General features: G+C 46.3%; 1 protein-coding gene across 2 annotated transcripts; it reads right to left on the reverse strand.

The window, feature by feature from the left end:
• Positions 1-6,208, reverse strand: ECRG4 (ECRG4 augurin precursor). 2 transcript variants are annotated; one of them, XM_032679498.1, is made up of 4 exons: positions 6,012-6,208; positions 5,294-5,341; positions 2,662-2,819; positions 1-367 (listed from the first exon to the last, which is right to left on the reverse strand). In XM_032679498.1, exons 1-4 carry the CDS (start codon positions 6,100-6,102, stop codon positions 206-208), a joined length of 459 nt encoding a protein of 152 aa, XP_032535389.1. In that variant the 5' UTR covers positions 6,103-6,208; the 3' UTR covers positions 1-205. The 2 variants fall into 2 exon arrangements, with proteins under 2 accessions (XP_032535389.1, XP_032535390.1); XM_032679499.1 differs by having other exon boundaries at positions 6,135-6,188.
• Between the last annotated feature and the right edge of the window lie 17,425 nt (positions 6,209-23,633).

Below are 23,633 nucleotides of genomic sequence, written 5' to 3' on the forward strand. Positions count from 1 at the left end.
TTATTTTATCGAAAAAGCTTTATTTCTAAAACACTTTATATAAAGTGTACTACTAAGTAATGGTAGTTAAAATCAAAGTCTGGCAGTTCCTTTACTCTTGCTGTTTGACATGAATAGAAAGAAAGCGGGGTCATTCTGACTGAGGGAGGACTCACTTTTGCCCAGTGCAGCCCTACAGGCACCAGCTGTAGTAGGATAAATGACTTTAGTAATCGTCATAGTTGACGCCTGCTCCGTGCCTGAAGCTGTGTGGATCTCGTGGGCCAATTGGAGAATCTTCATCGTAGTGGTGCTGGTAGTACCCACCATAATATTCATTACGAGCACGCCCTAAGTTTGTCCAGTAGGAGATGTCATCTTCAAATTTCTGCCGAAAACAAAAAAAAAAAGGGGGGGGGACATTTGCTTTCCAGCCTGAAACTTTACAACAGTGAGATGAAACAGAAGTGGTGCAAGAGCCTCTTTCAAAAATTTGGATCCTTCACACATTTGTTGTAAATTAAATCTTTAGATCTAAGAGGCTTTTGCCTTCTCCATGGGATTATCAGGATCCTGAGTGCAGGAATTGTCCCTCCCCAACCCCACCCGGCACCCACCCCTACACCCTCTGCCCACTCTAAAGTGCTGAAAGTGAGAATGCCTTCAACTGAAATGTGCACTAAGCACCTTTAATATCTCTGTTACCTTGTCAATGGTGGACTGTAAAACCATTTTAATGTTTTGCACTTAAAAATGTAAAGGTTTACTTGTCTGTTGTTCTGTGCCTTTAGTTGTTATGTCCGTGACTGGGGTGCAACAGGCTTTTGCTTTCTGTCTGTGATCTCTCACTCCCACCTTGCATGGGTAAAAATGAAGGTACAGTGCAGCCTTCTAGCTATGGAAATGCAATAAGCAGTTCAATTCTGCTCAAAACAGCAGAGGAAAAACAGTGTGCAAGGATATCAAATACTTGCCAAGCCAAAGCCTTTCCATCTGAATGACTCTTTGGAAATATTTTTTGGCTGAGATTTGAAAAAAAAATTTTGCAAAATATACAATGGCTAAGTATGACCCAAGTCCTTTGCTGGAACAAACAGTTATTTCATTGTTAAAACTGTGTCTTAATACTCAAGAAAACCTACTAAGTGGATTCATTGTATCCCTCAACAGGCCTCATTTCAGTTTTTGAAATACACACAGGAACTCAGAGGAGAATTCACTTTTTCTGCATGGCTTGTCTTTACTACTTTTGGTATTTGCCCCCAGTCTTAAGTTTCTGATGTATAAAACACTTTTCCTATTTTTTTCTATTCCTATTGATGAAGGGGGATATAGGCATGCTGTTAAAAATATCCACATAATGTCCAGGAGAATTAAAAAAAAGTACCCTTCATAATTCCAGCTCAAGCAAAGGATTATTTTTCTAATTGTTGCAGCTTTGAAAATGAGTGCATTCATCTAATAAGCAATCCACATAGCATGAAGGTCTAAAATGTACTCCAGCTTGCCTGTTCCAATGCAATTTTATTAAACATATTCATGCAGCTGACATAAGCCAAGAATTCAACATCTATAACTATTTTTATCCCTTATTAAAAGTAGAAATGATGCTACATGTTGGACTGCAAACAAATGCACTTATTTTTGCCCTATTTCAGCATCTATTTAGTAGAGCTTTGTGCAGAGCTTGATTCCACTCCAGTGTTTTTACAAATTAACTGCTTTTAAAAAATGTATCCTTCTCTTTTGAGTATTATCAAATAGTTTTCCTTTCAGATTTAGAGTTGAGGCACAGCTCTGGTGTTGGTGCTGGTCAGGAGCTGCCCACACCAAGGAGGCACATGTGTGCATTAGGTACATGATGTCAGTGCTATTTCATCGAGTTATGAATGCCAATCATAACCAGTTTGGTGGGGATTTCTGAGCTTGTTTAAAAGCAAGCTGATTAGGTTGAGGCTGACAAATTAATTTCCTGAAATATGACTGATTGCTTTGAGTCTGGCCATTTATTTCTCAAAGCAAACTTTGTTAATATGTCCAATTGCAATTTATTAAGCTTACCTTCAATAGCAGGCAGGAACTCCACCAAAAATCTTAATGTAATTTTTTTCTACTAATAACATTTTGCAGAAATCTTTAACAAGTAAGAGAGCTAATATTTCTGTGTGACATTTGCTACTTTAAAAGAAGAAATCTCAAGTCTCTGTGGACAGGAGCAGGGCAGCTTCTCCCTGGAAACCCCGGGGCTGTGCATCCTCACTCATCACTGCTCAGTCTGAACCCCTCCCAAGCCTTATAGAATCACAGAAAAGCTTGGCTTGGAAGGGACGTTAAAGATCATCTAGTTCCAACCCCCCTGCCGTGGACAGGGACACCTTCTACTACACCAGATTGCTCAAAGTCCCATCCAACCTGGCCTTAAACACTTAGAGGGATAGGGCAGCCACCACTTCTCTGGGAAAGCTGCTTTGTGCCTCACCACAAGTAACTAAATAATTGTAAATAATTTCTTCCAAATATCTAATCTAAATCTTTTCTTTTTTAGTTTAAAACCATTCCTCCTTGTCCAGTCACTACCTGCTCTCCCTCTTTTTTATAAGCTCCCTGTAAGTACTGAAAGGCTGCAATAAGGTTTCCCAGAGCCTTCTTTTCTTCCCGCTGCTCTCCATTTCATATACTCACCGCCTCATCAAATCCCAGGTACAGGAACTGCTGGTACCACTGCTGTACATCAGGCTGGCTTCTGTCCCACAGCTGGCGCCTCTGGCGTCTCAGGCTGCTCAGGAACTCCTTGGCTGCCATTTCCTTCACTGACACCTCAGGCTTTGCAGCAACAGGGGCTGAAATTAATTCCCCCCACAAAAGGCATGCCAGGAAATATTTGGTCAGCCTGAAGCGTACTGCTTGCAGCAGGTAAGAAAATGCTTCTCACATCATGCCATCACCTTTGTGCTTGCCAGTGCTATGACTGTCACAGAGTACAGTAATAAACCCAGGAATCACTGAAGTAATAGGATTTCTCAGCTACCCTCATTCTCCTGGATTTTTGAAAAGCTGTTCTGAGCTCAGACAGCAGCTTAGTGAGGAATTTAAATGTATACACCCAAAGAGCACATACACAATGTGTTTGTGCTTTGAGGAGAGACCAGAAGACTGGCCTCTCTGTGCTGCAGTTGCAGAAATTGGAATGAAGCCTCAGGAAGCTGGAGAAACACTGCTAACTTCTCAGGGTGAAGAGAGGCACACATGAAAAGACAGATTTTTAAATCTGTTGTGTAAGAAAGTAGCTTTGAAATAATGAGTGCTACTAAATGCCCTGTATGCCTGAAAATGAAAGCCCATTAGGCTTTCATAGCACACTGTGTGGTGGGTGCATGGGAATGTCCTCAACCTGCCAGACCCAGATGTGGCTGTCTGGCTTGCTCCATGCCTAAGAGTCAGGCAATCTGCTGTGGCTGCTAGAGGAATTTATGTATCTCCAAAAGGTATGGATGTGAGGACTACCACAGGACAAGAAGAAATGGCCTCAAGAAATGCAAGTTTATACAGGATGTTAGGAAAAATTCCTTCACTGAAAGGGTGGTCAGACATTCCCTGCCCAGGGAAGTGGTGGAATCACCATGCCTGGAAGTGTTCAAAAAACACGTAGATGTAGCACTTGGAGACATGGTTTAGTAGTGAACGTGACTGTGCTGGGTAAGTGGTTGGACTCAGTCTTACAGATCTTTTCCAGCCTTAGCAATTCTATGATTCTATGACTGGCCAGCCCCCAGCCACACACAGAAATGATAAAACCTGGTATTGATCTGCCTGTGAAACAAGAAACACTTGGAGGAGTAGGAGAAATGTCTTGGCTTCAGAGTGTTCATTGGAATGAGGGAGAAATCAGGAACATGGGTGTCGATGGGGATTTTTGGAGGTTGCAAGGGAAGAGACTGGGGCAGGCAGGGAGGGAAGTCAAGGGGAGATGTGGAAACCTTTGAAGTAGGAGCTGGTCAGACTGTCAGGGAGACAAAGGACTGCAGTGAGCAGGCGATTCAAGAGATAGCAGTGATAGATGAGTTGTTGCAGAAAGAGTGGGAAACAGTAGGCTGTCCTGTGATGATGAGCTGGAAACTGGTAACTCAGGGTGAGCTGGGTGTTATCACTGGGAAGAGGGACAGCTGAGCAAATGTCCCATGAATAGGCCTCGCACAAGAGACACTGCCAGCAAGGGAAACAGTACTGTGCACTTGGCCTGCTCACTTCAGAAACCAACCAGAAAAGGGGAGCGAGGCTGGAGTTAGAGGGGCTACGTGTCCCCTCCTTCAAGGCTTTGCAGTTCTTCCTGGTCTAAGCCATGTTGTCTGCATGCACCAAAGGACCACCTCCTTTGGTGGTCCCTCTCCCCAGGGGAACTGAACAAACAAGTGGCCTGTTGCTGGGGTGCAGGGAGGGCGTGGGTTGCTCCTGTCTGCACACAAACACTGCAGAATGGTGACGTAGAGAACCCGCACACAAGGAAAACAGATGTGGATGGGATACATATTTTAGGGCAGGTAAGAGATGTTGGGTGATGCCAGAAAAAACCCAGTGAGAAATCAGGTAGGCTTGCAGAAAGTGGGAGTCCCCTCTGTCGTGGTATAAATATTTTGGTTCAGCGATAGAGCAGACTGAGGGGAGGTGATCAAAACTTCTGGGATATTTCATCTGCTGCTTGTTCCCAGTTGGCATGATTTCCACATCCTTCCCTCAGCCAGCAAGCCATTCTGTGCATCTGACTGCTGGGCCCATCATCTCTCCTGTAAGAAAGCAGTCTTCCAAAAAGGAAGCACATGTGGGGCCAAGAAGACAAAAAGAACAAGTCAAGGCATCATAAGCAAGCCAGGTTTGCACATTTTCTTCTCTGTGCCTGAGCCAGCAGGATCTCCATGCACTATAATTCCTCAGAAAAAGCTTGTGACTTCCCAGAATGAACCAGATAAATGCCACATCTGCCATGCATACACTGGAAAAGGTAGGTGCTATGCACTGCACAGAGGAAAAGGCAGCGTGCTGCCTGAGGTTGGGAACCCCAGTTTTTGGAGTGGGCTGTGGTAAGCAGAGCCTACAGCCTTGCCCATACCAGGTCCCAAGCAGGCATGCAGGCACAGGCTCTGTCCGAGCAGGAGGTTTTGGTGTGGTACGTAGCGAAAGTGGCTGTGAGCTTGTAGCCTGCTGTTCCATCTGCTCTCCTTGGGCTGGAGGTACAGGGACACCACAGCAGCAGCCTCGACTGACAGCAACCGACTCAAAGGAAAAATAAAGGAAAGCATTTGGCTGCTTCCTTACTTACCTTCTCGTTTCTGAAGCATCAGTTTAAGCTTATTTCCCCTTGAAACATCTAGACAAATAAAAAAAAAAAGAACATGCATTTATTGAGAAGGAAATAACAGCATAAAGATTATTTCTCAAAAAATACCAGAAGTATTTTTGTCATAGCTCCAGGTCAACAGGCAAAAGAGAGAAGCTTCTCCCAGTGCTTCTCTTTACTCCCTTTTCCACATTTGAGTGCAACACACACCGCAGGGAAGCTTCTGACACTCCAGCATCCCCTCCCCAGCTCTCCTTGGCAACGGAATCCTGATGCTGGCCTTCTTCACCAAGTAAATTATATTTTTCATCAGAATACCACAGCTGTTGCCAGTACCAGCACCCGAGGCACAAAACCCTGGTCACTGGGTGAGGGCCATGCTAACTACTCCAAAGTTGTCTGGCAGACTGGCAGTCTGCCCGAAAGTACATCGAAGCAGTCATCCTGCTGGTCCCCAAGGCATTAGCCCACGGTCCGGCAGCACAACAGGAGACCTGCAAGCGCCCGGCTGCTCCGAAATGCTTTAGTTCACTGGCAAACAAGCACCTTTTTTAAAAGATGCCCAACTTGCACAAGTTTTTGGAGCGTCCGAAGGTGCTAACCCACGCGGAATGCCAGGAAAAGGCTTTTCCCCGCTCCCCAGGACGCGTCGGGTTATGCTTTCCCTCTGTCCCTTACCCCGCACGCCGCGCTCACTCACCGGGGGCCGCGCAGAGCAGCGGGAGCAGGAGGAGGAGCAGGAGGAGCAGGGACGCCCCGGGCAGGGCCCCGCGGGGGCGCGGTGGCGGCATCGCGGCGGGGGCGGCGAGGCGAGGAGACCCACCTGTGCGGGAGGACACGGAGAGGATGGAGATAGAGGCAGGGACGGAGGAGCCGAAACGGAGGGAAGGGGCCCGACGCCACGAGGAGGGGCGGGGAGGCGTCAGGACCGGGGAGGGGAGGGCGGGTCCAGAGGCAGCGCTCCTGGCCCCGGCAGCTCCCCGGCGTCGGGTGGAGTTCCGCGGACTTCCGTGGGATTGTGCACCCTGCGCTTGGAGGTGCGGTGAGATTCGTTTGGGCAGGACCAGGCACCCACCCGTGTGCTCGGCCACTTGCCAGCAACGCCTTTTTTTGGTGTTGCACGAAATCAATCCAGTGAGCGTGGAAAAGAGCCGTCAGCGGTTCATGCTGGCTTTTCTGACAGGGGAGTTAAAAAAAAATAGCTGTAGTCTGTCGTTTCACATTGCTCTCTGTATAAACCCAGTTTGCCTGTTCCTTGTAAAAGCAGATGGAAATGGAGAGATTGTCTGGTGGAAAAACTAATCAGAATCCACCAAAGGTGACTTAGTTCAGGATTTTTTCCCTCTCCCTTCCTCCCATCGCCCAAGCCCACAGAAAACCGCAACGCATTTCAAATAATTTTGATTTTCTGCATATAGACAGTTTTAGCTTATTGTAAGAACTCAGTGACCAAAAGCAAAGTCACAAACTAAAAACCCTTGCTCAGGAGGTTCATAACTGTACCAATGCCTAAACTTACTCTCCCTTTTCCTAATTGAGACTTAACCTTCCCTCAGTGAATTAATCTTTCAGTTCCTTCCCTTACAGATGCCAGACACACCCCAGATGCATTCCTAGTTAATTCCTTACCCATCCTCAGACACAAACCTCTCTCTTCCCTCACAGCAGAGACCCACAACACCCACGAGACCGTTATGAGCATCTCACCTCCTGCTGAACCTGTACCAGACTAGAACAAGATAGAGCTGAGCTCCCTCTGTAAACTACTTGTGAGAAATCCGGTAAGTGCTGAGGCCTTGGCTTTGTGATATAAGGATCAGTTCCAGATCAGTTGCAGTTGAATACACACACACACACACACACACAGTCTGCATACTGTATATGGTGTAATTGTATATAAATATGTGTATTGAATATGTACATGTGCATATATAGAGATACAGGAGTGCACACTGAGGGAGCTGTGTAGTGGTGTGGCAACTCCCTGTGATGAGATGTGTAACCTGTCAGTGCTATTCAGATACAGCTAATTGTGGGGGTGGGACCAGCCCCCGTGGCTGGATTTATCACTCACCATAAAATGCAGAAGAATCATCAGCATGGGCTGGTCCCTCAGCAGTGCCTCAGCCTCAGCCTGAATGCTACTTCATGCAACTGCTCCTGTTTGCAATGGATCTTTCCCCTTGTGAAAAAATTATTTGGATCTGCACTCAAAGCTTTTCCCTTGCTGCCCTTCATTCCCCAGCACCCTTGAGCTAATGCTCAAACCTCTCTGCTCATCTTTCATATAAGGACTTGTTAGAAGGGCATGTAGTGACAGGACAAGGGGAACGGCTTCAGACTGAAAGAGAGTAGATTTAGATTAGATATTAGGAAGAAATTTTTTACTGTGAGGGTGGTGAGACACTGGAACAGATTTCCCAGAGAAGTTGTGAATGTCCCAACCCTGGAAGGCCAGGTTGGATGGGGCTCCGAGCAACCTGGTCTAGCAGAAGGTGTCCCTGCCCATGGCAGGTTGGAACAAGATCCTCTTTAATGTTGCTTCCAACCCAATTCTATGGATGCTGTGATTCTGTGATCCCAGTTGAAGTGGCAGCAGCAACATCTTGAAAAAGCCATGCAGCCATGCAGTTGCTCCAGCCAAAGTGCCTCTTGCTCTCTGCAGGAGCCACATCTTTCCATGGAGGCAAAGCAGGAGGTAGCAGCACCTTCCAGATCCCTGTGATGGAAGCACTCCCATAGGAAGCTGAGGTCCTGGCTCAACTCCCACACAACTGTGAATCAAAATGTGTTTGTCTTTTCTGTCATTGCTTCTAAGTGATTTTTCCCTATAGCCCCATGCTTCAAGTGTCAGCAGACAACACCATGTGTTGGAGCAAACGTCTCTTCTTCTGAATCAACTCACTCTTTCATCAGTCTAACATTGACAACCTGTTTGCAAAAACCACCTGAGGTTTTTGGATAGTTATTTGCAGAATGTAGCTGGAAGGGACAGAAGTGAAGCACATATGCAAGGCTGCATGTAAAAGCTATGATGGAGATAATTTACAAAACCAGGGCAATAATTCATGAATATTCATGGTTTACTGTTATACTGGTAATGGCAAAGGGTGTTTTGTTCAGCTGGGTGGTTTATAATGAGCCTTGTGTGGGAGCTGGGGCTGTGCGGAACTTCAGGTTCTTTTTGCCTCTGGGCCAATGGAATACAAAGCACAGAATCTCCTCTGGATACCAAATATATCACTCAAGAAACTGCTGGGATGAAATGCAATCTGGTGAAACCCAGAGAATAGATTGACTGAAGTACAAGGTTATTGTAGAAAATCATTGCTCTAGTGATGGAAGAAGTGACTGACAGAAAGCTATAATGCTCAGGTTTAAACTGAGTGCAGTGTGTCCCCAGAAGAGGTCACTTTCTCAGTTCAAGGGACAGAAGTTTTTGACATAAAGTAAAGAAGCTGTGTAAAAATGTAACACCACTTTTTTTCAAAGGCAAGGCTGAAAGGTGACTGGCATTTTCCCAGTAGCAATCTTTATTTCTTTTCAGGTTGTTTTTAGGACTAAGGTACTGTTGTGCTGGCATTGTAGTAAGACATACTTTTTTCTGCTGAGCTTGCAGCTACTGCATTGTCATTTGAACTATTTACCCCCAAGTGAATATCCAATTGACATGCCTGTGGTACCCCTTTCTGCTATTTGCCATGAAAAAACACAGTTACTCTGTGTGCAACTTGGATAATTCAGTGTTTTCCCGGGATTTCTCCGTCAGCAGTGACATTGCTTTCTTTAAAACATGGATGGGTTTAAGGCTTGTCTTAGGGCTTGGTTTGCCTCCACTGGCATGCCAGTGCTTAAAGCTGTCTGCCAGGATGGTTAGGCAGCATTCCCAAGGGCACCAGGTAAGCAAGTCTGCACTAATGATGTCATTCAGTTAAATGTCTTTCATCACCACTGGTGACAATAGTAGGCTCTTGGTGCTGAAATTTTATTGAAAGATGTTAATTAATGCTGTCAGCAAAACTCTTCCCCAGACAACTCTGGAATGAGGAGCAGTGAGCAGGGTCCCTTCACACATGGTGTAAACTCCATCAAGCCTGATAGCATAATGGGGACCATGAATGGGAGGGATGCCTGTGGCAGGATAGCAGGCTGCTGGAGCTGGCAGGTTCATCACATTCCCAGCATGGAACTAGACTGAGGACTATGGTCTTGCAAGCCTGAGGCAAAAATTTGGAAGCAATCCAACAGAAACCACTCTGAGCCTGACCTTGAGAAACTACAGGCAGGATCAAGGCAAAGAGATAACTGAAGACAGAGAAATTCTGATACCTGAGTCTGCTGCTGACCAGCTTTGTCTTTGGAGCCTGCAGAACTTCATGTATAATTTTTGGGATAAGTAAAGAAGACTCTAGCTGGTTTGTTAAATAGCTCTGCAACTTGCTGCATGTTTGGTGACTGCTTGGGCTACTCCATTTCATCTATGTGATCTGTGTGATATCTGAGTTTATATATAGTGGTTTTAAGCCCTGCAGCTTCTGCAGGTACCTAAAGTGATGTGGGTATGTGTGACTGTTTAACTGGAGGTGGGGGGGGAAGAGGAAATCTCTACCTCAAAGCATTCTGAATTTTTAAGTGTTTAATTTTATTACTATTTTTATTATTATTATTATTGTACATTTTGCCTAAAATTTAGTACAAAAAGATTCCTCTGTTTTTGCATCTCATCACAATAGGTGTTGAGAGAACTGTGTTTTATTCATTAAAATGTAAAAGATAGTATCAGTAATGGCTATTCAAGGATATTCAGTAATTCCAAGCACAAAAAAATGCATTAAGAAGATTGATCTGGTTTATTTCCTTCTTCCTTTATTAGGCTTCATGTTTTCAAGCATTTCAACACAATAATGTTCTTAAGTATGTTGTAGATTAAATGCTTATATAATCACAGGACTTCAAAATCTGGGTTTCCAAGAACAACTCTCATAAGTCTCATATAGTGAGACTTATGATAGAATAATCAGGCCTGACATCAGCATAACTTAGTAGGCAAATAGATAAGTTGGAAATTGTCCAGGGATTACAGGAGATGACACTTCATCTTTTGCAGAGAAGCACCATGTAGATTTTAACAATCCATTAAAATTATCCATTTGATCAAGAACACGGCAGCATTGAACAGCACTCCCAACACCCAGAAAATTATTACTTTCTGCTAATGGGGTTTTTGCAAAATCTCCCGACCATATTGGCCTGGTCTCTAGCCTTAGGATAGAGGCACTTGGCACTCCAGATTGTTTTATGCAGCCTGTTCCAAGAAAACTGCATGAGTTTTTTTCTTCCAAACAGAAGGAAGAATATTTAAATCATCAGTCAGTTCTTTCCAAAACATTCTGAGTTTCATACTATTTCTTCCACTGCTCTAGACATGTCCTGACCGTGTCCCAAGTGCCAGGGCAAACACTTTTTTTTCTTTAGGCAAAGTTTATTCGAGAGACTCATTGACCTTGACACAAGGTTTGGGACACATTTCTGCCATTGCATCTCAACTGGTTGCACCATTACTTTGATCCATGTTAGCAATAAATATTAGAGCTCATATTTTCCATAGAAAATAGCTTAAAATAAAGTTGTTGGGGTTCTTTTTCCCCCCTGTGCTTGGCTACTGCTGATATTTTTTGCAGCATCTGTCTGAGCCTGTCAAATAAGAAATAGTGTCTGTCAGTCTGTCCGTCCTCCTCCTTCCATAGTGTTTTGCTCTCCTCGCTGCAGAATTAAACTTATTACTCTGGTAATAAGCACAGTGAGAATAAGATTAGTTTGAAAATGTTATCTTATCATGGCTGCTTCCTTTCCACAGAGGGATAAAAATATTCTCTCTCTAAGAAATCCTTCTCCTTTTTCTCTTCCACTGCCTCCAGTATCCTTTTAGGATAAACCTGGAAGTATATAGCACGTCCACGTGTCAGATTTAACAGGAAGGGAGAAGGAGAGAGACTGTAGTACATTAATACCTGTCTTTTTATCATGGCCTGATTTCATTAAAATCATTCTCTTTTAGTGCTGTCTCTTGGGATTCTTATTTTTTATGCTTCAAAGCATTTTTTTCTGAACTCTTGTCTCTGAGCTATTTTTTACTTGTGTCATTCCTTTACTTTATCATTCACATCCAGAATGCACACACACACTTAAAAAAACCCAACAGTAAACCTCAAACCCACCCACCAAACAGGCTGCACCTACTCAAAGATTAGGAAATGCAAAGTCTGAAAAATCTTAAATTTAACAATTTAGTTTTAGCATCCCTTTTCCTACACATCATTGCTGTCTTAGTGGTTTTTACATATTTCTGTTCCCCTCCCAAAACTCTGGGCTTTCTGGTGGGGTGGCCGTTATTCATATAAATATATAAAAAGCTATATGACCTTGTGCTACATCATGTCATCAGTGACCATGTGCTATTTACAGGCATCCAGTCCTTCCCCCAAGAGTGTCCAATGCCAGAAGCCATGTTCTGGCTGCCATGTCTTCTGGGGCCCTCATCATGACAGCATTATTTCCTCCCTTCAGCTTCACCAGAAAGCTGGTTTGGGGACACAGCACCATCATATCAGCAACTCACTCAAGACCGGGGACAGCTGTGAGAAGATGAGTTTCTTGCAAACCCAGCCACCTACAAACACTTGGGCACCTTCAATCACAGCTGGAGGAATATACCTTCTCTTGCCACCTGCAGCCCTAAACCTCTTCACAGATGAGCTTCTTCCTTTGTAAATAGGAGCCAGCCTTTGCAGCCCACAGTTCAGTACCCAGCGTCAATTGGAGGATGGCAGGAAACCAGGTTGTGCTTCCTATGGCTGTTGCCTTACACTTAAGAGCTGAAGTCAGTTGTTCTACCACCAAGATGGGGAAGTTTCTTTGCCCCTTGCTACCTCATCCTCCCTACCCTTACCAGCTCCAGTACATTTTGAAGCCAATTCAATGTGCTGGGTTTGTTACTACCAGGACTAGTGAGCTGTGATAGCTCAGGCAGGTGGTTTCAAAGAGCTAGAGCCAAATAAGAAGGCAGTGGGAGAGTATGTGCAGAAGTGGGAATGGGGTGAAACCGGTGAAACAGAACTTTTCCTCTTTGCTGGAGGGAGGTATTATGTCCACCATACCTTGAGGAATAGCCAGGGGTTGGGCTCACTTGATGCTTGGTAAGCACTGTCCCCAGAGTAGGTGACTGCAGAGAGAGAGGCAATGTGACTCCACACAAATCCCATCCCACCTGATTTCTTCCTTCTCCCATCTTGTGTTTGAGGCTTTAACAATGCCTAAAACTGGCCCCTGCAGGACAAATCAGTATCTTCATGACCCCTTGTCAATGACTCAGATGCCAGCTGAATTTGGGCATGCTTCAGAGTGGATTTCTGCACGTGCAGGAAAGTTTACCAGCAGAAAAAGTTTGCTTGATGAGGAGCAAAGCTTGAGGCAGTGACAGGTTTAATCTGTCATACATCCACTCAAGGTTTCTCTCTCTCTGCCTCAGTCCCCTCAGTCCCAGGACCCTGCAGCAATGCACAACAGCCTGGGCGGCAGGGTGTGCCCTGCACATCTCCGTTGCAACCTCTCCAGCATGGCCATGAGCCCCAGAGACCTGCAGGGACACAGCATGTGCCTACTGAGCATGTGCTTTAAGGCTTTTTTTTATTATTATTTGAAATGGGAGAAAGTGGGTGCATTTTCATGGAGAAGGAAAAGAGAAGTATCCCAGAGAGCTGCTGCCACCCCTGGCTCAGTGTGAAACCCACATTTCAAAGCAGAGGAGCTGGAATATTGCCTGAAGCACGCCAGGCACTTTCAGCATAAACACAACAACCTGCTTTCCCCTGCCTGCCTTCTCAGGCAGGTAGGAATCACATGGGCTGCAATTCTCAGCAACACTGCCAGCCTGCCTGAGGCAGGCCCACAGCATGCAAAACGTCTGCCCAAACAGTCAAAATATGGTACGATCACCTGCAGCAGAGGGTAGGTAACTGGTCTCTCCTCGGGTCAAACATGAGCCCTTGAGAGCCTTAATAACAGGCAAAGCATCCCAGCTCAGAGCATGATTCTAAGGTTATCAGAGCAGAAATCTCACTTGTCTTCCCGATGTTATCACATGTGACCTTACACCTCTCTTGATCTGCTCTGTGGCCGCTCCACTTTATGTCTGCATTTCCCAGTTTCACCAATACCCTGCCTAAGCCCTACCTATGAACAAGCCCATGCTTTTGCTCATCTGATGTTGGATTACCTCTCTGATTTACAGTTCAATTTGTTTCCAGGAGAATGCACTCTCTGTACTCTCTCCATGCTGCTTCTGAGTAAGAGATCATGACATCTTTAATCTTCCCTTGTGAAGCCCCACTGCACCCAGCTGTCTTTGGATGCCAGTGACTTCAAAGGGCAGGTGGCTGCACGGTATGGAAATTGGAGGGGAGATTTTTTGCCTGTTGTGATTATTTAGGCACCCGCCCTGCAAGTATTCATGCACTTATGTTTTTAATCACAAGAGCCCTATGGAGTCCTATTTATCTCGGAAAGGTTAAATCCCATGCTATGCTTGGATATCACAAAACACTTGTACAGAAACACAGCTCCCCTGGAAAGGTGGATATTTCATCCTCAGTTCTTTGTTCTCCTGGGCCTGTTTGGTGAGCGATGGAGGGGAAGGCTACTGGGCTCTGATCCTGAAGTCCAGCATGGGGCTGGACCCAGCTTACAGCAGGGCCCATTAGCTTTCCCTCTGCTACAAGTCTCCACGAGCCCTGAAGTCAAACTGGCATCTCCATCAGCCACACAGAAGAACCTGCCTGGACTTGTTAATGTAGACAGACCTCTGAAGTCCCTGAGAGCTCCTCTAGGCATCGGCATAATTGCTCTTATGCCCTGGAACTCTCGCCATGGAGAATGTCTATGGCACAGAGGAGCTAATATACTGCCACTCATCTCCAGCACATTGTTTCCTCACTATCAAAAATGCTCTGGCGGGCAAGATAGCCCCATTTTTGGTCAAATCACTCAGTTTTGGACCAGACTAGGTATACACTTTAATCTGAAAGTTAATCTGCTTCAGAAAGAGGAATTCTGAGACTATAATTCTTCAAGGTGGGGTGAGCAATTCAATCACTTCTACCACTTCTACACAGAAGTCTCACCTTCTGCTCTCCCAAGATCTGCCATTTTAAACCTTTGTGTCCAACTTCTTCTTCTTTTTTTTTTTTTTTTCTAAAGAGGACTGCAGTGATTTTTGCTTTTAAGTTTAATACCTTTTCACACCTTGCATGGCAGATCTGTAGCACTCTTCCTGAGCGAAGGTCAGTGGTTGCTTTTCCATTAGGTAATGTTACCACCTAATGACCACAATGGAAAGATTGGAGCTGGGGACGACCTGAGCACAGTAATTGTATTAGATTGTTTATTTTCACTTAAGGTATAACTAGATTAGGAATATCTTCTTAAAGATGATCATTAAAACTTTTAATTTTCATGTTGATTAATGCAGATGCAGGGAGAGCATGCAACATGAAATATAACTTTGCTGTTGCTAATCATACAGAATCATTTAGGTTGGAAAATACCTCCAAGATCATTGAGCCCAACCTGTGACTGATCACCGTTTTGTTAATTAGACCATGGCACTAAGTGCCATGTCCAGTCATTTCTTGAACACCTCCAAGGATGGTGAGTCCACCACCTCCCTGGGCAGCCCATTCCAATGCTTAACAAACCTTTCTGTGAAGAAGTTCTTCCTGAATTTCACTTGTTAATAATCACTTGCTAATCAGAGATGGTAACATCATAGAATCTATGAACTATTTAGGTAGGAAAAGATCTTTAAGATCATGGAGTCCAACAACAAACCTCCCACTGCCAAGTCCACCACTAAACCATGTCGCTAAGTGCCAAATCCATGCATCTTTTAAAAGCCTCCAGGGATGGTGACTCCACCACTTCCCTGGACAGCAGGGAGTACATAGGAGCAGGTAGGAAATTTTCTGCCTTTTTTTATTCAATGAGGAGAAAACGGGGAGCACAGATCAGTCATACCTTGAAGAAGCATTACCCATCGTGGGAGCACATTTTTCAGAGACAGAGCCTGGCTGGCTGCTGAGCAAATTTTAGGCACCTGGACAAAAAAAATCCTGTTCTGATGATTTAAATGCAATAGGTGTTCTTGGGTTTAATGAAGTCAACACTTTACCCTTGATAATTTCATAATAATTTTGGGGGGGTTTTGGGTTGGCCACTTCATAGAAACAATTTTACACTTAAAAAAAAAAGCCAAATATAACCAAATCACGGAATCATTACACGCCCATGGAAAACCTCTTCCATATTACTACTCTTTCATTTTGTACTTAAAACAACCCATAGTGAGATGTTTGGAGATGAAGGAGAGGGAAGAGAAGAGGAAGAGGAAGAGGAAGAGGAAGAGGAAGAGGAAGAGGAAGAGGAAGAGGAAGAGGAAGAGGAAGAGGAAGAGGAAGAGGAAGAGGAAGAGGAAGAGGAAGAGGAAGAGGAAGAGGGGGGGAGGGGAGGGGAGGGGAGGGGAGGGGAGGGGAGGGGAGGGGAGGGGAGGGGAGGGGAGGGGAGGGGAGGGGAGGAGAGGAGAGGAGAGGAGAGGAGAGGAGAGGGTCGGAGAGGAGAGGAGAGGAGAGGAGAGGAGAGGAGAGGAGAGGAGAGGGTCGGAGGAGGAGAGGAGGGGGGAGGAGAGGAGAGGAGAGGAGAGGAGAGGAGAGAGAGAGAGGAGAGGAGAGGAGAGGAGAGGAGAGGGAGGAGAGGAGAGGAGAGGAGGGGAGGAGAGGAGAGGAGAGGAAGGGAGGAGAGGAGAGAGGAGGGAGGAGAGGAGAGAGGAGAGGGAGGAGGGAGAGGAGAGGAGAGGGTCGGAGAGAGGAGGAGAGGAGAGGAGAGGAGAGGAGGAGGAGAGGAGGGTCGGAGAGGAGAGGGTCGGAGAGGAGAGGAGGGGAGGAGAGGAGAGGGTCGGAGAGGGAGAGGAGGGAGAGGAGAGGAGAGAGGAGAGGAGAGGAGGAGGGTCGGAGAGGAGAGGAGAGGGTCGGAGAGGAGAGGAGAGGAGAGGAGAGGAGAGGGAGGAGAGGGTCGGGAGGAGAGCGGAGAGGAGAGGAGAGGACGAGGAGAGGAGAGGGAGAGGAGAGGGTCGGGAGAGGAGAGGAGAGGAGAGGAGAGGAGAGAGGAGAGGAGTAGGGAGGAGGAGGAGAGGAGAGGAGAGGAGAGGAGAGGAGAGGAGTGAGAGGAGAGGAGAGGAGAGGAGAGGAGAGGAGAGGAGAGGAGAGGAGAGGAGAGGAGAGGAGAGGAGAGGAGAGGAGAGGAGAGGAGAGGAGAGAGAGGGTCGGAGAGGAGAGGAGAGGGTCGGAGGAGGAGAGGAGAGGAGAGGAGAGGAGAGGAGAGGAGAGGAGAGGAGGAGGAGAGGAGAGGAGAGGAGAGGAGAGGAGAGGAGAGGAGAGGAGAGGAGAGGAGAGGGCGGAGAGGAGAGGAGAGGGTCGGAGAGGGTCGGAGAGGAGAGGAGAGGGTCGGAGAGGAGAGGAGAGGAGAGGAGAGGAGAGGAGAGGAGAGGAGAGGAGAGGAGAGGAGAGAGGAGAGGAGAGGAGGGAGAGGAGAGGAGAGGAGAGGAGAGGAGAGGAGAGGAGAGGAGAGGAGAGGAGGGAGAGGAGAGGAGATGGAGCGAGGAAGAGGAGCGGATATGATCGGAGGGAGAGGAGAGGAGTCGGAGAGGAGGAGAGAGCGGAAGAGAGGCGAGGAGAGGAGAGGAATAGGGACCGAGGAGTTCGGCGAGAGAGGAGAGGAGAGGAGAGGTGAGGAGAGGAGAGGAGGGACGAGGAGTCGGAGGAGAGCTAGAGGAGAGGAGAGGAGAGGAGGGAGGAGGAGATGGAGCGGAGAGGATGAGGAGCGATAGAGGAGAGGAGAAGGGAGAGGAGAGGATGAGGGAGAGGAGAGGAGAGGAGGGAGAGGCGAGGCGCGGAAGAGGATCGGAGGAGAGGAGAGGAGAGGAGAGGAGTCGGAGAGTGAGAGAGATGGAGGAGCAGGAGAGGAGCGGACGGAAGAGGGGAGCGGAGAGAGAGTTGAGAGGAGAGGAGAGGAAGGAGGAGAGGAGAGAGAGCGAGAGGAGAGAGGGAGGAGAGGAGAGGAGAGGGAGAGGAGAGAGAGGAGAGAGAGAGGAGGGGAGAGGAGAGGAGAGAGAGGAGAGGAGAGGGTCGGAGAGGAGAGGAGGAGAGGAGAGGAGAGGAGAGGAGAGGAGAGGAGAGGAGAGGAGAGGAGAGGAGAGGGAGGAGAGGAGGAGAGGGAGGAGAGGCAGGAGAGGGAGGAGAGGGAGGAGAGGGAGGAGAGGGAGGAGAGGGAGGAGAGGGAGGAGAGGCAGGAGAGGGAGGAGAGGAGAGGAGGAGGAGAGGAGAGGAGAGGAGAGGAGAGGAGAGGAGAGGAGAGGGCGGAGAGGAGAGGAGAGGGTCGGAGAGGAGAGGAGAGGAGTCGGAGAGGGAGAGGAGAGGAGAGAGGAGAGGAGAGGAGGGAGAGGAGAGAGGAGAGGAGAGGAGAGGAGAGGAGAGGAGAGGAGAGGAGAGGAGAGGAGAGGAGAGGAGAGGGTCGGGAGGAGAGGAGAGGAGAGGAGAGGAGAGGAGAGGAGAGGAGAGGAGAGGAGAGGAGAGGAGAGGAGAGGAGAGGAGAGGAGAGGGAGGAGAGGAGAGGAGAGGAGAGGAGAGGAGAGGAGGAGAGGAGAGGAGAGGAGAGGAGAGGAGAGGAGAGGAGAGGAGAGGAGAGGAGAGGGTCGGAGAGGAGAGGGTCGGAGAGGAGAGGAGAGGAGAGGAGAGGAGAGGGTCGGAGAGGAGAGGGTCGGAGAGGAGAGGGTCGGAGAGGAGAGGAGAGGAGAGGGTCGGAGAGGAGAGGGTCGGAGAGGAGAGGAGAGGAGAGGAGAGGAGAGGAGAGGAGAGGAGAGGAGAGGAGAGGAGAGGAGAGGAGAGGAGAGGAGAGGAGAGGAGAGGAGAGGAGAGGAGAGGAGAGGAGAGGAGAGGAGAGGAGAGGAGAGGAGAGGAGAGGAGAGGAGAGGAGAGGAGAGGAGAGGAGAGGAGAGGAGAGGGTCGGAGAGGAGAGGAGAGGAGAGGAGAGGAGAGGAGAGGAGAGGAGAGGAGAGGAGAGGAGAGGAGAGGAGAGGAGAGGAGAGGAGAGGAGAGGAGAGGAGAGGAGAGGAGAGGAGAGGAGAGGAGAGGAGAGGAGAGGAGAGGAGAGGAGAGGAGAGGAGAGGAGAGGAGAGAAACACAACAGAATGAAGAGAGGTATACATAGCAGAGAGAGGAATTTTTATCTGATAAAAAGGAACATAAGTCGTAAGGTATATATTTTAGTAAAGAAGCCAAATCCCTCAAATCTCCACTGCTGTTACCATTCCCATAGAGTTCCTGTCAAACCTACAGTCTCAATGTGTGAAACAATCAATCAGTCTGCCCTAGCAATGGAGAGATCCCACTGCCCAAGGCACAGATTGATTTCTCTACAAGTGCACAGACAACTCCAGGCAAGGCTAAAAAAAGAAACAGATTAAGACAAAGGCTGAGAGAATATCTTCATTTTAGTTTCATTATGGACAAATTTCACCTTTTCTTATGTCAGAGGTGTCTCTCTCAGTCATCTCTGGTTTTCACTTAAACATCATATATTTTCGCTTAAAAATAAGCTCTCATTACAGAGAACTAAACTCTTATATGCAAATAAACAATACAAACTAGGAATGTTAATAAAAGATCTAAGCACATTCTCTGCATAGAAATATGTTGGAGGATATATCTACCTTTTCTCAGACTATGTAGACAAGAACAATTCCAGTTATGAAACACATATTTTGCTCACTAATATTTGAATTTTGTGCATGAGCGATGCATGGCAGTGGAGCGATACAGGTAGTGGAGCAGCCTCCCTTGTGGGGCACTTATAACCTAATTTCATGTGTAGTGGGCTCAGAGTCTAACTTCTGAGGGAAAATATCAGATGGGTGTTGACAAGCACGTGGAAGGTGTACGACATTTTTCTTGGTCAACACTGAAACAAGTTCTGAAGGATTGTCTTGGACTACGTGGATCTTTCTTAATCAAGGGGAGGTTTTCTTGTTCTTGCCAAAAGACAGTCTCTGTCACAGGTACTTTTCTTGATCCTGAAACATGACTTTATACAGGGATGACAGAGGATCTGAATTATGCGGGTGGTCAGCCCAAAGTGATGTCTTCTAGCCTTAAAATCAATGTGTCTCTCTCAGGTATAAAAGGAAGGAAAAGACAAGTGGTAGTGTAGAGTTTGTACATTAACAAGTCACCTATAAAATGGATTGCTCCAAATTTGTTCAGAAATTCCAGCCAAACCAACTTTCCTTCCGCCTAACCATCACCGTTTTCCCATCAATTGCACGACAGTGGCTTCAGGCAATACCTGACAAAGGATGACTTAAGACAGTGCTACGAGGAGCAGAGGGGCTGCAAGTAAGCAGCAGAGCAGGCAAAAGGCAGTAGGGTAGCCTATTAGAAAGACCAAGGGGCAAGAGTGGGGCCTGACAAATTGCATTTACTCCCTGAAGTTGAAGACTTGTGCTTGTGCCTTCTGCTGAGAATGAAAACTCAGCCTCCTGCTGAGGATGAAATCTGTGTGGTGAGTGGTAAGAATATTTCTGTAAGGACAGCCTCCACAAAGCAAAGGAACACAGATGTGCATTTTCCTATAGCTACATTGAGACCCAACCATCAAACTGGCTGACTGCCATAGGGCTGGACTCACATAAGGGCTTATCCTTCCCATAACTGAAAACCCAGGTTTGATTCATGCTCTGTTAACTGTTCTGTTCCAAAGGCTTCAGAATCTTTTCTCCATAACTGCACTTGGCAATCAATATTTTCAGAGGCCACTGACACAGCCTTAAAGGCATCCCATCTGTGTCTGTCATCAGAAAGCTTCTCATCTCCATATATCTGCATTAGCATTCACAGGGAATGAAGCCGTATTAAAAAAATACATTGAGTGTGAGGCTCTTAAATAACACCCTAATGGATTTATTACAGAGTGTCAGTGTGTTGCAACACCCAAATGAACATTCAGGAGTGAAGCCCCAGAAAACAGCAGACCCCGCACGGTTTTGTACAGACAACCCTTCTGTACGTCATTAAGTCTTCCCTAAAGCAAATCAAGCCAAACACAGCAGGCAAACATTTCTGTATTTCAACCTGTGCTAAATAAATGCTTTTTCCTATTGTTTTTTAATGACAGATGTTTCCCTTTGAATTTTCATGCACTGGCACAGATCATTCTATAGCCATCTTAAAATTCTGCATGTATACATGGATGTATGTGAATAAACTGCAATGGTCAAAACATGCAGACTAATGGATAAACGTCTGCATGCCAAATTCTTTTTTGAAACACTGTCTGTCCATCACTGTTCCCTGCACTTGTTAAAGGATGATGTTCTTCCACCTTACCCTTATATTAAGAACTTCCCTAAACCAGATAGATTCCCAAAAATGCCCAAAGACTTGTTCTGGAGAGCTGTTCTCTCTCTGAGGCATTTGTTTGAGGTCAGGAATACAGCTTAGCTGAAACCAAGACCTTGTCAGGTTTTGGCAAGAGTTCAGTTCAAAGAGTTTAGGAGAAGCTCGTGCCTGATTTAATCACATGCCTCCAAACAGCACATACAGAGCAGGCTGCCTTGCCCCAGGTCCTCCTGCCCAGCCTGACAGTGCAGCACTTTCCTGCAGGGATGTGGTGAATTGTCACTTCTGATCCTTTTAATCAGTCCAGCTGTAGGGATGCTGTGCTGAGCTGGGACACCCATGACTTTGGGGCACTGAGGCTACAATTGCGTTGCTGTGCCCAAGCCTTCTGCAAACCTGGCTTAAATCCTCAGGCTATATGGACTAGGAGCTGGTAAAAACCAGTCTGAGAAGGTGGGACAACCAAACCTTTAAAAACATATTAACTGATGATCAGATTTAAGGATTAAAAGTACACTGTGGCTGCTTTCTTCACCTTGCTTTCAGTAATCACAGTGAAGCTGAACAACCCAGTAGTCAAGCTTGCTTCTGTTAAAAATACTCTCCCTTTATTACCCAAATATAGTATTCTTAATTGCACCTATATTAATTCTTCAGTCTTCTTGAGTAGCAGCATGAAAGTTTTAACATGAAATGCGACAAATCTACAAAAGTACATAAACCATAACACATCTGTGCTACAAACTGCACCTTCCGCTAAAGAAGTGATTTTTTAATTTTTTTTTTTCTTTGGTCAACTGCAATAAAGAAAATATTAAGAAACAAACAATAGCATTTCCAGAGACTCTGCTAGTATCCCTTCTATGTCCACTCACTTCTAATATTTTCAGCCATTTCCCCCGCTGCAGAGGAGGCATTCATACCCTGGTGTGCACACACACACACGTGCACAGATGGACAAATAGCATCCTTCCAGCAAGGAAAATCCCCTTCATGAGGCTATAGACCACTGAAGGCTAAACATTTCTTTATGACACCCCACAGTTGTTGTCAGGGAAGGAGTAAGATGCCACAATAATTTTTTCTAAAGAACACTGACATGTTTTTGACATTCCTCCCCTTCCTCCAGCAGACAAATATTTTATCAGTTTACCTTTAATGTAATATGCTTCCTGTCTCCTTCCAAAATGCCTGGCCAGAAGAAATTACCTTTCCTGCCACAGAACAAGTTTCTCTTTATTTCAGTATGCCTTGCCTTCTGCAAGCAGAGCAAGAAGTGACCAAGGCTGTGAGCGCAGGAGCCACTGGACTGCTGGGGATGCCGGGCGTGAAAGGCGCGTTTATTCTGACTCTCCCAAATCCCAGCCCCTTGTGTAGGCGTCTACCCAGCACTCCTTGGACGAAGTGTGGAGAATCACATTTCTGCTTGATCGGGCCGTCTGCCTGGAGGAAGATGATTGCATGCAGATGTACCCGTGTTCTTCTGTGAAAGGAATTTGGGCTTCTGTGTTGACTGTATGTTGAGCGACCGGCTCCAGGGAGTATTTTAATGCTCTTTAAATCCTTGCAGGTGCTGGGAAGCAGTATGTGCCCATGCACCAGAGCTGAGACCCTTTATCCGGGAGGGATGGCACACCTGGGGTCAGCAGGAGGGACAGAGGCAGAAGGCATGACCAGCAGGCTCAGCTTACTTCAGGAGCAAGGCTGTGTTTCATAAAGACCTATTCTCCTGGTAAAACACCAGCTGTGCTCAACCTTACAAGGCTGCAGCAGCAAAATTATGTTTTACCACAAGTGTAGTGCTTTTTACCTCTTGTTATGGATGATCCAGGAAGAATAAACAAGATGGACATCAATAATATCAAGTTAAGTTATCTGAATTTGTAACTAATCAGAATCAGACAAGTGTGGCATCTGTATATTAAAAAGCTCTTTTTTTTTCAGTGAAACGCCCCAGTAATGTTGCAAATGCCCAAGGAAATCACAATCAATCTAAAAAAACTAAGAAACTTTTGATGAAGTTACAGCTGTATTTTGGAGGCACATTATGTATTTTTAGCTAATGGCTAAAATTGAATGGCTAAGACAAGATACATATCCAGACATTCAGTGGAAATGGATGTACCCTTCCGATCACACCTCAGGATGTCTGGCCATGCCAGGGTGAATATTCATGGGACACATCTGGACATACAGTGTCAAAGGAGCTCTGTGCAGTCCATAAGGGCCCAGATACTCCACCCTTACAGGCAGCCAGCCACATGTCCACCTTCATGCAGGAGTACAGAGATGCATGACTGTATTTACTGCCACCACTTGGAAGTAACATGATCATGCAGACCTCAAAAGTACCTCTACTGTGGCTTGCTGTTTACACAGCAAAATGCAGTCCACATGGCATAGACATTTAAACCTAAAGGAACAGGACCTGGAAACCATAAAAAGCCTTTTTTTTTGCTGACTCCACAGAAAACATCAGTACTTACTTGAACAGATGCCTTCTTAGAAAAATAAAATTTAGTTTCAGGTCTGGTCTGTGAGGCTCCAATGTAGTGAATGCATTTTTAGCAGCAAAGGTGAGTTAAGCAAAATCTGCCCTGCTTTTCCCCACATTGCTGTGTCTGCCCACACAGCTCCTCATAGAGCCATGCAGTGGTCCTGATCAGGGAAGCGACTTTGGCACAAATACCCCCAAGGAAAAGAGAGAAGCAACCTTCCTGTCATTTCAATTGATCTCGTGATCCACCCTCTCACTGACTGAATGAGCCACAGCACAGAGGACAGGAGAACATCAGTTAGGGATGAGAGCCACGTCAGCTGAG

Source organism: Chiroxiphia lanceolata, chromosome 2 (assembly GCF_009829145.1).
Source record: "Chiroxiphia lanceolata isolate bChiLan1 chromosome 2, bChiLan1.pri, whole genome shotgun sequence".
Classification (NCBI taxonomy): domain Eukaryota; kingdom Metazoa; phylum Chordata; class Aves; order Passeriformes; family Pipridae; genus Chiroxiphia; species Chiroxiphia lanceolata.